General features: G+C 45.2%; 1 protein-coding gene across 1 annotated transcript in view; it reads left to right on the plus strand.

The window, feature by feature from the left end:
* LOC134983116 (zinc finger protein OZF-like) overlaps nt 1-15,244 on the plus strand; it is a 294,499-nt gene that overhangs the window by 2,800 nt on the left and 276,455 nt on the right. The window contains exons 2-4 of the mRNA XM_063948835.1: nt 11,761-11,950; nt 12,273-12,351; nt 12,473-12,570. Of these exons, the coding sequence (XP_063804905.1) occupies nt 11,885-11,950; nt 12,273-12,351; nt 12,473-12,570 (243 nt within the window). The 5' untranslated portion in view covers nt 11,761-11,884. The remainder of the gene's footprint in view (nt 1-11,760; nt 11,951-12,272; nt 12,352-12,472; nt 12,571-15,244) is intronic.

Raw genomic sequence — 15,244 nt, forward strand, 5'->3', positions numbered from 1 at the left:
GTGGAGGAGGCTTACTTTACTGACAATAAGAGATCCTCCCCTACCTTCCTTGCATCTAAAGAATTTAACGCATTGTTTGAAAAATCCTGGGAAAACCCGGAGAAAAAGTTTCAGATCCCTAAAAGGGTTCTCATTGCTTTTCCTTTCCCTGAGGATAGGAAAAAGTGGGAAAACCCGCCGGTTGTAGATGCTTCTGTTTCTAGGTTGTCAAAAAAAGTGGTTTTACCTGTACCTGGGTCCACCACTTTAAAGGAGCCGGCCGACCGCAAGATTGAGACTACACTCAAATCTTTATACACAGCAAATGGCGTAGCTTTAAGACCTACTATTGCTTGTGCATGGATTTCTAAAGCCATTGTAAAGTGGTCAGGCACTTTACTAGAGGACTTAGATTCTATGGATAGAAGTGACATTGAATTATTTTTACGTCACATACAGGATTCCGAAGGTTTCATGGTGGAAGCCATGAAAGACCTTGGACATCTGACCGAGAGAGCTTCGTTTATGGCTGTCTCAGCACGTAGGGGACTCTGGCTGCGCCAATGGTCTGCATACGCGGAATCCAAGAAGAGTGTGGAGAAGCTACCTTTCACAGGTCAGGCTCTGTTTGGGGAAGCATTAGATGTGTGGATCTCCACGGCAACTGCGGTTAAGTTGACTTTTCTTCCCTCTGCTACACCACCTACTAAGAAATCATATCCTACGTCTGTGATGCAGTCCTTTTGGACCGCTATAGCAAAAATGTCCAAATCCCCCTCCACTTTCTTTAGAGGTGGTTGGAGGAAATCCCGAAAACCTGCACCCACAGGTTCCCAGGAACAGAAACCTGGTTCTGCTTCCTCAAAATCCTCGGCATAACGGTGGACCTCCCAGCCTGGAGATCGGGCAGGTGGGAGCAAGACTAAGGAATTTCAGTTATGTCTGGGCGTCCTCATGCCTGGATCTCTGGGTAAAAGATATTGTTACCCAGGGGTACAGACTGGAGTTTCAAGAACTCCCACCTCACAGATTTTTCAAATCATTAAAAAGTTGCTATGGTCAAATGTCATTGTTTCAGTTCCACCTCACCTACAACACAAGATGGTTCAGTAAGACCGATATTAAACCTAAAGTAATTGAACCCCTACTTGAGGGAATTCAAATTCAAGATGGAGTCTCTGAGAGGGGTGATCTCAGGTCTGGAGGAAGGGGAATTCCTGGTATCCCTGGATATCAAGGATGCGTACCTTCATAACCCGATCTGGCCGCCTCATAAGGCTTATCTCACATTTGCGCTGCTGGGCTGTCACTATCCGTTCCAGGCACTGCCGTTTGGTCTCTCCACGGCACCAAGAGTGTTCACCAAGGTGAAGGCTGAGATGATGCTACTCCTCCGCAAGCAGGGTGTGAGCATAATTCCTTATCTGGACGACCTGCTGATAAAAGCATCTTCCAGGGAAAAGCTGTTACAGAGCATTGCTCTCACAACTCAACTGCTCCAGGATCATGGATGGACCCTGAACATTCCAAAGTCGCATGTGGAGCCGACTAGGAGACTGCTCTTCCTGGGGATGATCCTCGACACGGAAGTACAGAGGGTGTTTCTGCTGGAAGAGAATGCGTTGGTGATACAAGCAATGGTTCAGGAGGTCTTAAGCCTACCCGGGTATCGGTTCATCAGTGCATTTGCCTTCTGGGGAAGATGGCTGCCTCCTACGAGGCTCTGCAGTGCGGAAGATTTCATTCACGGTCCTTCCAACTGGATCTCCTGGACAAATGCACCAGAGGATATGTCTGTCTCCAAAAGCCAGAATCTCGCTCCTATGGTGGTTGAAACCTCTCACCTATTAGAGGGCCGCAGGTTCGGGATTCAGAATTGGATCCTCCTAACCACGGATGCAAGTCTCAGAGGTTGGGGAGCAGTCACTCAAGGGGAAAACTACAGGGAAGGTGGTCAAGTCTGGAATCCATCCTTCCAATAAACATTCTGGAACTAAGAGCCATGTACAACAGTCTTCTACAAGCGGCACATCTTCTGAAAGATCAGGCCATTCAGGTTCAGTCGGACAATGTAACGATGGTGGCCTACATAAACCAACAAGGCGGAACGAAGAGCAGAGCTGCAATGTTACAGGTAAAAAGAATCATCCTCTGGGTGGAAAGACACTGGAATGGACAACTGAGAAGTTGACTTCCTCAGCATACACGATCTCCATCTGGGAGAGTGGGGCCTCCACCCAGTGGTGTTCGCAGAGGTGACAGGTCTTTGGGGCGTACCTCAAATAGACATGATGGCCTCATGATGGCCTCATGACTCAACAAGAAGCTTCAACGGTATTGTTCCAGTTCAAGGGATCCACAAGCAGTGGCAGTGGATGCCCTGGTAATTCCGTGGGTGTTAAAGTCAGTGTATGTGTTCCCTCCGCTTCCACTCATACCAAGGATTCTCAAACTAATCAAAAGAACAAGAGTTCAGGCGATCCACATTGCTCTGGACTGGCCAAGGAGGCCTTGGTACGCAGATCTTCTGGAGTTACTGCTGGAAGATCCGAGGCCTCTTCCTCTTCGAGAGGACCTTCTGCAACAGGGGCCATTCGCTTATTAAGCCTTACGACGGCTACGTTTGACAGCATGGAGGTTGAACGCCAGATCTTAGCTCGGAAGGGCATTCCAAACAAGGTTATTCCTACACTGATACAGGCTAGGAAAGGAGTAATGTCAAGATATTACCATTGGATTTGGTATGTGTCTTGGTGTGAATCCAAGAGGTTTCCCACGGGGGAGTTATGGACGGTATAACCTCTTCCTGCAAGCAACAGTGGATGTGGGCTTGCGTCTGGGCTACATAAAAGTCCAAATTTCGGCCATTCCAGAAACAATTGGCTTCCCTCCCTGAGGTTCACACTTTTTTGAAAGGGGTTCTGCACATCCAACCTCCCTTTGTGCCTCCTACGGCACCTTGGGATCTCAACCTGATGCTGCAGTTCCTGCAATCGGATTGGTTCGAGCCTTTACAGGAGGTTGAGGTCAAGTTTCTTACTTGGAAGGTGGTCACACTATTGGCATTGACATCTGCTAGACAAATGTCAGAATTGGGGACACTGTCCTGCAAGAACCCCTACTTGATTTTCCATGAAGCTAGAGCTGAGCTCAGGACGCGTCAGCAATTTCTTCCGAAGGTTGTGTCGGCTTTTCATATCAAGTCAGCTGACTGCAGGTGTCATGGCGGTGCCCATACTCCGGAGATGGTGGGAATACATTGGGGTACACGCTGTATGGCAAGCGGGTACACACTGAAGAGAGTCTCTGCACATTGCAGGCAATCATGGAACATGCTGCCAGGCTGAGGATGTGACCTCCAAAGCCCAGCGCATCACAGCACCGTTAAGTGACATGACACCTACTATACAGGGGGCTACACAGGTGGAGCAGCCTGTGGCGTCTTGTCATTTTCATTTACATGAGGAGTGGCCTGTAGTGTCGGGTTATTATTATTATTATACGGGAGGAGCAGCCTGTAGTGTCTGGTGGTTGTTGTTATTATTTATTATACAGGAGGATAAGCCTGTGGCGTTTATTATTATTATTATACATGAGGCGCAGCCTGTGGTGTCCAGTTAATAATAATAATATTATTATACAGAGGGAGCAGCCTCTGGTGTCCTGTTACTATTATTATACAAGAGGAGCAGCCTGTGGTGTCCTGTTGTTGTTGTTGTTATTATTATTATTATTATTATTATTATTATTATACAGGGGGAGCAGCCTGTGGTGTCCTGTTGATGATGATAATATTATTATTATACAGGGGGAGCAGCCGGTGGTGTCCTGTTATTATACAGAGAGAGAGCCTTGTGGTGTCCTATTATTATTATTATATAGGAGGAGCAGCCTTTGGTGTCCTGTTACTACTACTACTATTATTATTATTATTATTATTATTATTATTATTATTATTATTATTATTATTATTATTATTATAATAATACAGAAGGAGTGGCCTGTGGTGTCCTGTTATTATTATACAGGGGGAGCAGCCTGTTGTGTCCTATTATTATTTTTGCAGGGGAGCAGCCTGTGGTGTCATTGTATTATTATTACTATAAAGGGAGAGCAGAATAGGGTGTCCTGTTGTTATACAGGGGGAGCACTTTTTTGTGTACTGTTATTATTACACAGGGACAGCAGCTTGTGGTGTCCTGGTATTATTATTATACATTGGGAGTGGTGGTAATGTCCTATGATACAGATGGAATGGTCTGAGGTGTCCTGCTTTTAAATACATCTGTTATTATTTTTATACTGGGGTGCAGCCTTTAGTGTCGTTATTATTATGAATTTTATTATATGTTATTGTGGGGATTGAAAATATTACTCAAATTCTAGGTTATATTAAAGTAGAGACCATAATATCCCTGGCATGTGTAACAGATGATAATTGGAGCAGTATGAAGCAAATGTATATCAGACTCCTGGGAGTGTCACTGTGACGTCACTTATATCTATAGTAATAATACAGGGACATGACTGGGGAGGTGAGGGAATCTGGGAGTGTCACTGTGACGTCACTTATATCTATAGTAATAATACAGGGACATGACTGGGGAGGTGATGGGATCTGGGAGCATCACAGTGACATCACTTTTAACCAATCTCTATCTGCTTCTCCATCTCTACCTCCTAAGGCTACCATCACTAAGCATAATATTGATGCTATTGACACCACTTCCTTGTCCTCCCTGTTTGACTCACTCCTCTTTCCTATTCTTTCTCTTTCCTGTCACGAAGACGCTACATCCTCCACTACAAATTTATGCTCTCATCCTACTTTGCTGCCTTTACCTTCTCTAAACAATCTTACTTCAAAAACCTCATCCCCTCCCAATCCTCAAACCCTTGGCTCCTCTTTGCCACGGTCATCTCGCTCTTCTGCCCACACCCGCCTTAACTCCCCTCTTCACTTTCTGCTCTTGACTTTGCCACCTACTTCACTTCCAAAATGTACTCCATTCGTCAGGGCATAACATCCAACCAGAACCTGAGCAACCCCCCTCCTCCATTTCCTGACCCCCCCCACCTCCTTACTCCCCCCCCCTCCCCTCGTCTCCTTCCCTCCTACCAACTCTGACATCTTTCTTCCCTGTATCTAGAGAGGAAGTCATGGTCCTCATGCAGTTCTCAACCCCTGCCACCTCCCTAATTGACCCTATTCCCTCCCACCTTCTCCGCTTCCTCTCTTCTTCTGCCTGTTCCCATCTTGCCCATCTACTAAATCTCTCACTCTCATCAGGTACTGTCCCTTCTGCCTTCAAGCATGCACTTGTCTCCTCTGTTCTTAAAAAATCTACCCTTGATCCAACCAATCTCTCCAACTAAAACCCATCTCTCCTCACTTTTGTCTCCAAACTCCTTGAGCATATTGTCTACAACCACTTTACTGCCTGTCTTTCCTCCAACTTACTGCTTGACCCATTCCAATTATTATTATTATTATTATTATAATACTGGAGGCGCAGCCTTTGGTGTCCAATTATTATTATTATACAGAGGGAGCAGCCTCTGGTGTCCTGTCATTACTATTATACAGGGGGAGCGGCCTGTGGTGTCCTGTTATTATTATACAGAGGGAGCGGCTTGTGGTGTCCTGTTACTATTATTATACAGGAGGAGCAGCCTGTGGTGTCTTAATAATAATAATAAGACACCACAGGCTGCTCCTCCTGTATAATAATAGTAACAGGACACCACAAGCCGCTCCCTCTGTATAATAATAACAGGACACCACAGGCCGCTCCCCTTGTATAATAGTAATGACAGGACACCAGAGGCTGCTCCCTCTGTATAATAATAATAATTGGACACCAAAGGCTGCGCCTCCAGTATTATTATAATAATAATAATAATTGGAATGGGTCAAGCAGTAAGTTGGAGGAAAGACAGGCAGTAAAGTGGTTGTAGACAATATGCTCAAGGAGTTTGGAGACAAAAGAGAGGAGAGAGATGGGTTTTAGTTGGAGAGATTGGTTGGATCAAGGGTAGATTTTTTAAGAATAGAGGAGACAAGTGCATGCTTGAAGGCAGAAGGGACAGTACCTGATGAGAGTGAGAGATTTAGTAGATGGGCAAGATGGGAACAGGCAGAAGAAGAGAGGAAGCGGAGAAGGTGGGAGGGAATAGGGTAAATTAGGGAGGTGGCAGGGGGTGGGAACTGCATGAGGACCATGTCTTCCTCTCTAGATACAGGGAAGAAAGATGTCAGAGTTGGTAGGAGGGAAGGAGACGAGTGGGGGGGTCAGGAAATGGAGGAGGGGGGTTGCTCAGGTTCTGGTTGGATGTTATGTCCTGACGAATGGCGTCAATTTTGGAAGTGAAGTAGGTGGCAAAGTCAAGAGCAGAAAGTGAAGAGGGGAGTTAAAGCGGGTGTGGGCAGAAGAGCGAGATGACCGTGGCAAAGAGGAGCCAAGGGTTTGAGGATTGGGAGGAGATGAGGTTTTTGAAGTAAGATTGTTTAGAGAAGGTAAAGGCAGCAAAGTAGGATGAGAGCATAAATTTGTAGTGGAGGATGTAGCGTCTTCGTGACAGGAAAGAGAAAGAATAGGAAAGAGGAGTGAGTCAAACGGGGAGGACAAGGAAGTGGTGTCAATAGCATCAATGCTATGCTTAGTGATGGTAGCCTTAGGAGGTAGAGATGGAGAAGCAGATAGAGATTGGTTAAAAGTGATGTCACTGTGACGCTCCCAGATCCCATCACCTCCCCAGTCATGTCCCTGTATTATTACTATAGCTATAAGTGACGTCACAGTGACACTCCCAGGAGTCTGATATACATTTGCTTCATACTGCTCCAATTATCATCTGTTACACATGCCAGGGATATTATGGTCTCTACTTTAATATAACCTAGAATTTGAGTAATATTTTCAATCCCCACAATAACATATAATAAAATTCATAATAATAACGACACTAAAGGCTGCACCCCAGTATAAAAATAATAACAGATGTATTTAAAAGCAGGACACCTCAGACCATTCCATCTGTATCATAGGACATTACCACCACTCCCAATGTATAATAATAATACCAGGACACCACAAGCTGCTGTCCCTGTGTAATAAATAACCGTACACAAAAAAGCGCTCCCCCTGTATAACAACAGGACACCCTATTCTGCTCTCCCTTTATAGTAATAATAAAATTACACCACAGGCTGCTCCCCTGCAAAAATAATAATAGGACACAACAGGCTGCTCCCCCTGTATAATAATAACAGGACACCACAGGCCGCTCCCCCTGTATTATTATTATTATTATTATTATTATTATTATTATTATTATACAGAGGGAGCAGCCTCTGGTGTCCTGTCATTACTATTATACAGGGGGAGCGGCCTGTGGTGTCCTGTTATTATTATACAGAGGGAGCGGATTGTGGTGTCCTGTAACTATTATTATACAGGAGGAGCAGCCTGTGGTGTCTTATTATTATTATTATTATTATTATTATTATTATTATTACTACAATACAGAGGGAGCAGCCTCTGGTGTCCTGTCATTACTATTATACAGGGGGAGCGGCCTGTGGTGTCCTGTTGTTATTATTATACAGAGGGAGTGGCTTGTGGTGTCCTGTTACTATTATTATACAGGGGGGAGCAGCCTGTGGTGTCCTGTTGTTGTTGTTGTTGTTGTTGTTATTATTATACAGGGGGAGCGTCCTGTGGTGTCCTGTTATTATTATACAGAGGGAGAGGCTTGTGGTGTCCTGTTGTTGTTGTTATTATACAGGAGGAGCAGCCTATGGTGTCCTGTTACTACTATTATTATTATTATTATACAGGAGGAGCAGCCTGTGATGTTCTGTTATTATTATCACACAGAGGGAACAGCCTCTGGTTTCCTGTTGTTGTTGTTGTTGTTGTTATTTTTTTTTTAATTATTATTATTCTTATTCTTATTATAATAATAAGAATACAGGGGGAGCGGCCTGGGGTGTCCTGTTATTATTATACAGGGGAGCAGCCTGTTGTGTCCAATTATTATTTTTGCAGGGGAGCAGCCTGTGCTGTCATTTTATTATTATTACTATAAAGGGAGAGCAGAATAGGGTGTCCTGTTACATAGTAACATAGTATCTGAGGTTGAAAAAAGACAATTGTCCATCGAGTTCAACCTATTTGTGGTCTCCTATGCATGATGATTTGACTAAAATTTCCTACTGATGCTGCTGTCAGCCGTTGCATTTTATCCCTATTTATAGTAACTATAATGCATGACTATGCACCATACCCCTGGATATCCTTATCCATTAGGAATTTATCTAACCCATTCTTAAAGGTGTTGACAGATTTCGCCATTACAACTCCCTCGGGCAGGGAATTCCAAACACGTATTGTCCTTACCGTGAAAAAGCTTTTACGACGTATTGTGCGGAATCTCCTCTCCTCTAACCTGAGCGAGCGTCCACGAGTCCTCTTTGTTGATCTAACCAAAAACAGGTCCCGCGCAAGCTCTGTGTATTGTCCCCTTACATATTTGTAGATGTTGATCATATCCCCTCTTAGTCTCCGCTTTTCCAATGTAAACATGCCTAGTCTTTCAAGCCTTTTCTTGTATTCCATTGTCTCCATGTCCTTAATTAGTTTGGTCGCCCTCCTCTGTACCTTTTCTAGCTCCAGGATATCCTTTTTGTAGTACGGTGCCCAGAATTGTTGTTATTAGCATTTTACAGGGGGAGCAGGTTTTTGTGTATGGTTGTTATTATTATACAGGGACAGCAGCTTGTGGTGTCCTGGTATTATTATTATATATTGGGAGTGGTGGTAATGTCCTACGATACAGATGGAATGGTCTGAGGTGTCCTGCTTTTAAATACTTCTGTTGTTATTTTTATACTGGGGTGCAGCCTTTAGTGTCATTATTATGAATTTTATTATATGTTATTGTGGGGATTGATAATATTGCTTAAATTCTAGGTTATATTAAAGCAGACCATAATATCCCTGGCATGTGTAACAGATGATAATTGGAGCAGTATGAAGCAAATGTATATCACACTCCTGGGAGTGTCACTGTGACGTCACTTATATCTATAGTAATAATACAGGGACATGACTGGGGAGGTGATGGGATCTGGGAGTGTCACAGTGACATTACATATCTATAATAATACAGGGTCATGACTGGGGAGGTGAGGGGATCTGGGAGCGTCACAGTGACATCACTTATAGCTATAGCAGTAATACAGGGACATGACTGGAGAGGTGAGGGAATCTGGGAGTGTCACAGTGACATCACTTTTAACCTATCTCTATCTGCTTCTCCATCTCTACCTCCTAAGGCTACCATCACTAAGCATAATATTGATGCGATTGACACCACTTCCCTGTCTTCCCCGTTTGACTCACTCCTCTTTCCTATTCTTTCTCTTTCCTGTCCAGATGAAGCTACTTCCCTATACAATGCATCCCTTACCTCTGCTCTTGACTCTGTCACCCCACCAACTAATATTCACCCTTGCAGATCGACATCTCAGCCCTGGCACACCAAATGCACAAGATATATCAGCAAAAATGCTCACGTACCGCTTAGCTACAGTGGAGGACTTCACAAATTTATGTTCTCATCCTACTTTGCTGCCTTTACCTTCTCTAAACAATTTTACTTCAAAAACCTCATCTCCTCCCAATCCTCAAACCCTTGGCCCCTCTTTGCCACGGTCATCTCGCTCTTCTGCCCACACCCGCCTTAACTCCCCTTTTCACTTTCTGCTCTTAACTTTGCCACCTACTTCACTTCCAAAATTTACTCCATTCGTCAGGACATAACATCCAACCAGAACCTGAGCAACCCCCCTCCTCCATTTCCTGACCCCCTCCCCCTCCTTACCTCCTACCAACTCTGACATCTTTCTTCCCTGTATCTAGAGAGGAAGTCATGGTCCTCATGCAGTTCTCACCCCCCGCCACCTCCCTACTTCACCCTATTCCCTCCCGCCTTCTCTGCTTCCTCTCTCCTTCTGCCTGTTCCCATCTTGCCCATCTACTAAATCTCTCACTCTTATCAGGCACTGTCCCTTCTGCCTCAATCATGCACCTGTCTCCCCTATTCTTAAAAAATCTACCCTTGATCCAACCAATCTCTCCAACTAAAACTCATCTCTCTCCTCCCTTTTGTCTCCAAACTCCTTGAGCATATTGTCTACAACCACGTTACTGCCTGTCTTTCCTCCAACTTACTGCTTGACCCATTCCAGTCTGATTTCCGTCCTCTCCACTCCACTGAAACTGCCCTCACAAAAGTCTGCAAGGACTACTACTAAATGCTACTAAATCCAGTGGTCACTACTCTCTACTTATTCTCTTAGACCTCTGTGCTGCATTTGACACTGTGGATCACCCTTTCCTACATTACTTTACTCCCTTGGTCTGCATGATACCTGGCTGTCCTACTTTTCTGATGGTTCCTTTTGTCTTCTCTTATGACTCCAACTCTCCCCACTATCTCTAGCAGTCAGTGTCCCCGAGGTTCTATTCTGGACCTCTCCTTTTCTCTCTACACATTCTCTTTAGGTGAACTCTTTAGCTCTTGACTTACAATATCATCTCTACGCTAATGATACTCAAATCTACCTTTCCTCCCTAGATCTCTCCCCCAGCTGTCCTCGTATCTCCAACTGTCTCTCTGCTATGGCTTTCTTAAACTTATGTCTAGCACTGAGCTGATCATTTTCCCTCCCTCCCGCATAACTTCACCTCCCACAATTTAATTATCTATTGATGGCACTTCTGTCTCCTCTAGCCCCCAAGTGCGTTATATTGGAGTAATCGTTGACACCTCCCTCTCATTCAAACCACACATTTATTACCTCTCACAGTGCTGCCATTTCCATCTCAAAAACATCTTCAGGCTCAGACCTTTTCTCACCCAGAATGCTACTAAGATACTCATCCACTCACTGGTGATCTCCAGATTGGACTACTGTAATCTAAATAATTTTAATATAAATAAATAGATTACATTTTAAAAAGCTATAAGGGCATTAAGCAATTTCCTCCTTCCTGTCACACAGACAAAGTTTGGTGTCATTTAAACTCCATTCCTTACCACCTGGTAGTTTACAATTTGCCTTTGATACATCTATCACATAGCTTCAAAATACGGTTTGTATTTGTATTTCCCAAACAAATGTTCCTCCTTCCTGCAAATACCATTCAGGATTCATATATCAATCAAACCAGCTACATAAATAAATACAGGTTCCAAACCCATACCAATCCATACAACTTTACATATGGAGTAAGAAAACATCCCGTGTGATTAGCGTCTTTGTCTAAGGAACTCACACTCCCAGCCATTACCTGCTGTGCAAAAGGTTTTTTGTTATTCACCATATCTGCTAGGAGAGGGCAATTAGCATCCCATTTCCTAGTCACAGAAGATAGGGGATCCTTATTCAGTCATATATAGTAAGTGCATTTTTCCCTTTAAAACACGTGACCACATCTTACATATAAATACATTTAAACATGCAATCCTACAATTGTGCACAGAGCACTGCATATCACGTTAAAACACATAATTAAACATGCTTTTACAGAACATGACGCCAAGCACCAATTCGTCCATTAAAATGGCGCTGGGCAGCTGAGGGTTAACCCCTTCAGCGCTGCGGCCCCAGGACACGTGGCTGAGGGGGGTCTCTGGCCACAGACATAACTGGGGAGGTAAGGGGATCTGGCAGTATTTAGAGTAATATTGATGTCTTCCCCCATTTTGCAGGGTTACACAGTAGTGAAGAAGACATCTGGTGAGTGTGAGACACCCAGCAGCCGTTGTATTGTATCAGGAGGACTAAGCAAAACCCAGAGCCCCATCACGGTGCCTCCAACTCACTCACTGATACATGAGACATAATGACCAGAAGATCCTGGAACTCCCCAACAAGATCATTCAGCTGCTGACTGGAGAGGTGACTGCTGGGAATGGGACATTATACAGTAACACCAGGGGATGTGTCTGGGTGATGACTGGAGAGGTGACTGCTGGGAATGGGACATTATACAGTAACACCAGGGGATGTGTCTGGGTGGTGACTGGAGAGGTGACTGCTGGGAATGGGGCATTATACAGTAACACCAGGGGATGTGTCTGGGTGATGACTGGAGAGGTGACTGCTGGGAATGGGACATTATACAGTAACACCAGGGGATGTGTCTGGGTGATGACTGTATTATTGTGTGCGTCATGTTCCTATAAGGTGTCAGGATGTCACTGTCTATGTGTCCATGCAGGAGGGAGAGTATATAGAGGAACACAGGGTTCTGTACAAGGACACGATGATGGAGAATCACCGGACCCTCACATCACTGGGTAAGAGGAGACTGTCATGTATTGTACAGGGGAGAGCAGGTATGGGGGACCCCTATATACACACACATCACCTGATAATCACATATATACACTGTACTCAGTCACTGTGTGTCTCCTACAGATGGACCCAGTAACACAGATACCCCAGAGAGATGTCCCCATCCTCTGTATTCCCAGGACTGTACAGAGGGGAATCACAGAGTCCCACAGGAGGGTCAGGTAGGTGGGATTTAGGGTCTTACCAATATACCAAAGTGACTGTCACTGTGATCTGTAAAGGAGCTCTGTGTCTTATACACTGATGTTATACTTTCTCATACGTCCTAGAGGATTCTGGGGTCCACTTCATGACCATGGGGTATAGACGGTTCCGCAGGAGCCATGGGCACTTTAAGACTTTTCAATGGGTGTGAACTGGCTCCTCCATCTATGCCCCTCCTCCAGACATCAGTTTTAGAATTGTGCCCAGGCAGACTGGATGCACTCCATGGAAGCTCTACTGAGTTTCTCTGAAAAGACTTATGTTAGGTTTTATATTTTCAGGGAGAACTGCTGGCATCAGACTCCCTGCTTCGTGGGACTGAGAGGGCAGAAGCAGAACCAACTTCCTCAGAGTTTCATGGCTCTGCTTCTGGCTGACAGGACACCATTAGCTCCTGAAGGGAACTGAATGCTAGCCGTGTCTAGATGCTCACTCCCACAACACGCCGTCACCCCCCTCACAGAGCAAGAAGTCAGAAGACAGATGAGTGTAAGAAGACAGATCTTCAAGCAAGTAAAATGACAGCTGAGGTATCGCGCAGCTGGCGAGAGCGCAGCGCGCCATTGATGTCCACACATACACAGGCACTGCAGGGTGCAGGGCGCTGGGGGGGGTGCCCTGGGCAGCAAATAACCTCCTAAACTGGAAAATAGGGGGCATAAGATACCAAGGCACAGCCCTACCCCTACCAGTATAAATATTATGTTAAAAATCCCTGAGGAGAAACGTGCCATTGCGGGGACGGAGCTTCCTCCTCAGTCAGCCAGCACACTGTTCAGCGCCGTTTTCTCTCATTCACAGACTGCAGAGAAGAAGCTGGTCCTCCTATCCTTCTGAATAAGTATCAGGGTGAAAAAAGGGGGGGCCTGGGTGCTAAAACATATTATTCATAATATAATCGCGCTTAAATGTTTCTGTGTACAGAGTACGCAACACGGGGATTTTGTCCCTGTGTACAAGGTACGCGGCACAGGGATTTTTCTTTGGCACTGGGTTGTGAACTGGCTGCGCCTAAACTGTGTCCCTCTGACAGATTTTACTGTGGGTCTGTCCCCTATAAGTCCCAGTTTGTCTGTGTGTGTGTTGTACACGTGTGTAAGACATGTCTGAGGCAGGGAGTTCCTCCCCGGAGGAAGGCATTTTAGGGACACAGAGTTGTAATGTGGTGGCACTGCCGGCACACCAAGAGCATGCATGGGTGAAAGAAATACGTGATAGTATGCATCATATCAATAGGAGATTAGGTAAGTCTGAATCTCATGCTGAGTGCTGGCGAAAATCTGTGGAGGATGTGATTTTTCAGGGCTCTGTTCTTCCATCCGCAGGCGACCCCTCTGGGTCACATAAGAGACCATTTGCGAATACTGTGAATACTGACACAGACACTGATTCTTGTGTTGACGATAGTGACTCCAGAGAAATAGATCATAAATTGGCAAAAAATATACACTATATGATTGTAGCGATAAGGGAAGTTCTGGAAGTCACGGAAGCCACTCCTCAGGAGAAAGCTTATTTCTGTAAAGAAAAGAAATCCAAGGTCACCTTCCCTCCTTCCGACGAGATTAATACTCTCTGTGAAGGGATGTGGGTGAATCCCGAAAATAAATATTCCCAAGAGAATTCAGATAGCTTATTCTTTCCCGGTGGAGGACAGGAAAAAATGGGAGTCACCCCCTGTGTTAGACAGTGCTCTGTCCCGGTTGAAAAAGAAGGTAATTCTCCCTGCACCTGGCACGGCTTCACTAAAGGAGCCGGCAGACCGCAAAATGGAGACTACATTGAAATCCATTTATGTTGCCAATGGTACGCTGCTCAGGCCCACAATTGCTTGCGCGAGGGTGAGTCGAGCTATTGAAGAATGGTCAGAAAGCGTGCCATCAGAAATTGACACGATTGATAAAGATGAGATACTACTTAAGTTAGGGTATATCAAAGACGCTACCGCATACATGCTAGAAGCGATGAAAGATATTGGACTCTTGAGTTCACAAGCCGCTACCATGGCAGTATCGGCTCGGCGGGTGTTGTGGATTCGCCAGTGGAACGCGGATGCAGATTACAAAAGAAATATGGAGGCTCTCCCATATAAAGGTGAGTCCTTATTTGGCGATGGACTGGATGCGTTAGTCTCGGCGGCTACCGCAGGTAAGTCGACATTTTCGCCCTCTGCGCCTGCACCAGCAAAAAAGACATATCACCCGCACATGCAGTCCTTTCGGCCCAATAAATACAAAAAAGCGAGAGGTTTTCCCTGCTTTTCAGGTAGGGGAAGGGGTAAGGGAAAGAAGTCCACAGCAGCTCCAGGTTCCCAGGAGCAGAAGTCTACCCCTACTTCTGCCAAATCTGCAGCGTGACGCTGGGGCTCCCTTGCGGGAGGCCACTCGGGTGGGGGCACGTCTAAAACTGTTCAGTCAGGCTTGGATTCAATCTGGCCTAGATCCCTGGGTTTTACAAATAGTGTCCCAGGGGGTACAAACTGGAGTTTCAAGATGTTCCCCCATGCCGATTTTTCAAATCGACCTTGCCAGCTTCTCTGCCAGAAAGAGAAGCAGTAACGACGGCGATTCAAAAATTATGTCAGGACCAGGTCATAGTCCTAGTACCTTTGCCACAACAAGAGGAGGGGTT

Source organism: Pseudophryne corroboree, assembly GCF_028390025.1.
Source record: "Pseudophryne corroboree isolate aPseCor3 chromosome 3 unlocalized genomic scaffold, aPseCor3.hap2 SUPER_3_unloc_1, whole genome shotgun sequence".
NCBI classification, from domain to species: domain Eukaryota; kingdom Metazoa; phylum Chordata; class Amphibia; order Anura; family Myobatrachidae; genus Pseudophryne; species Pseudophryne corroboree.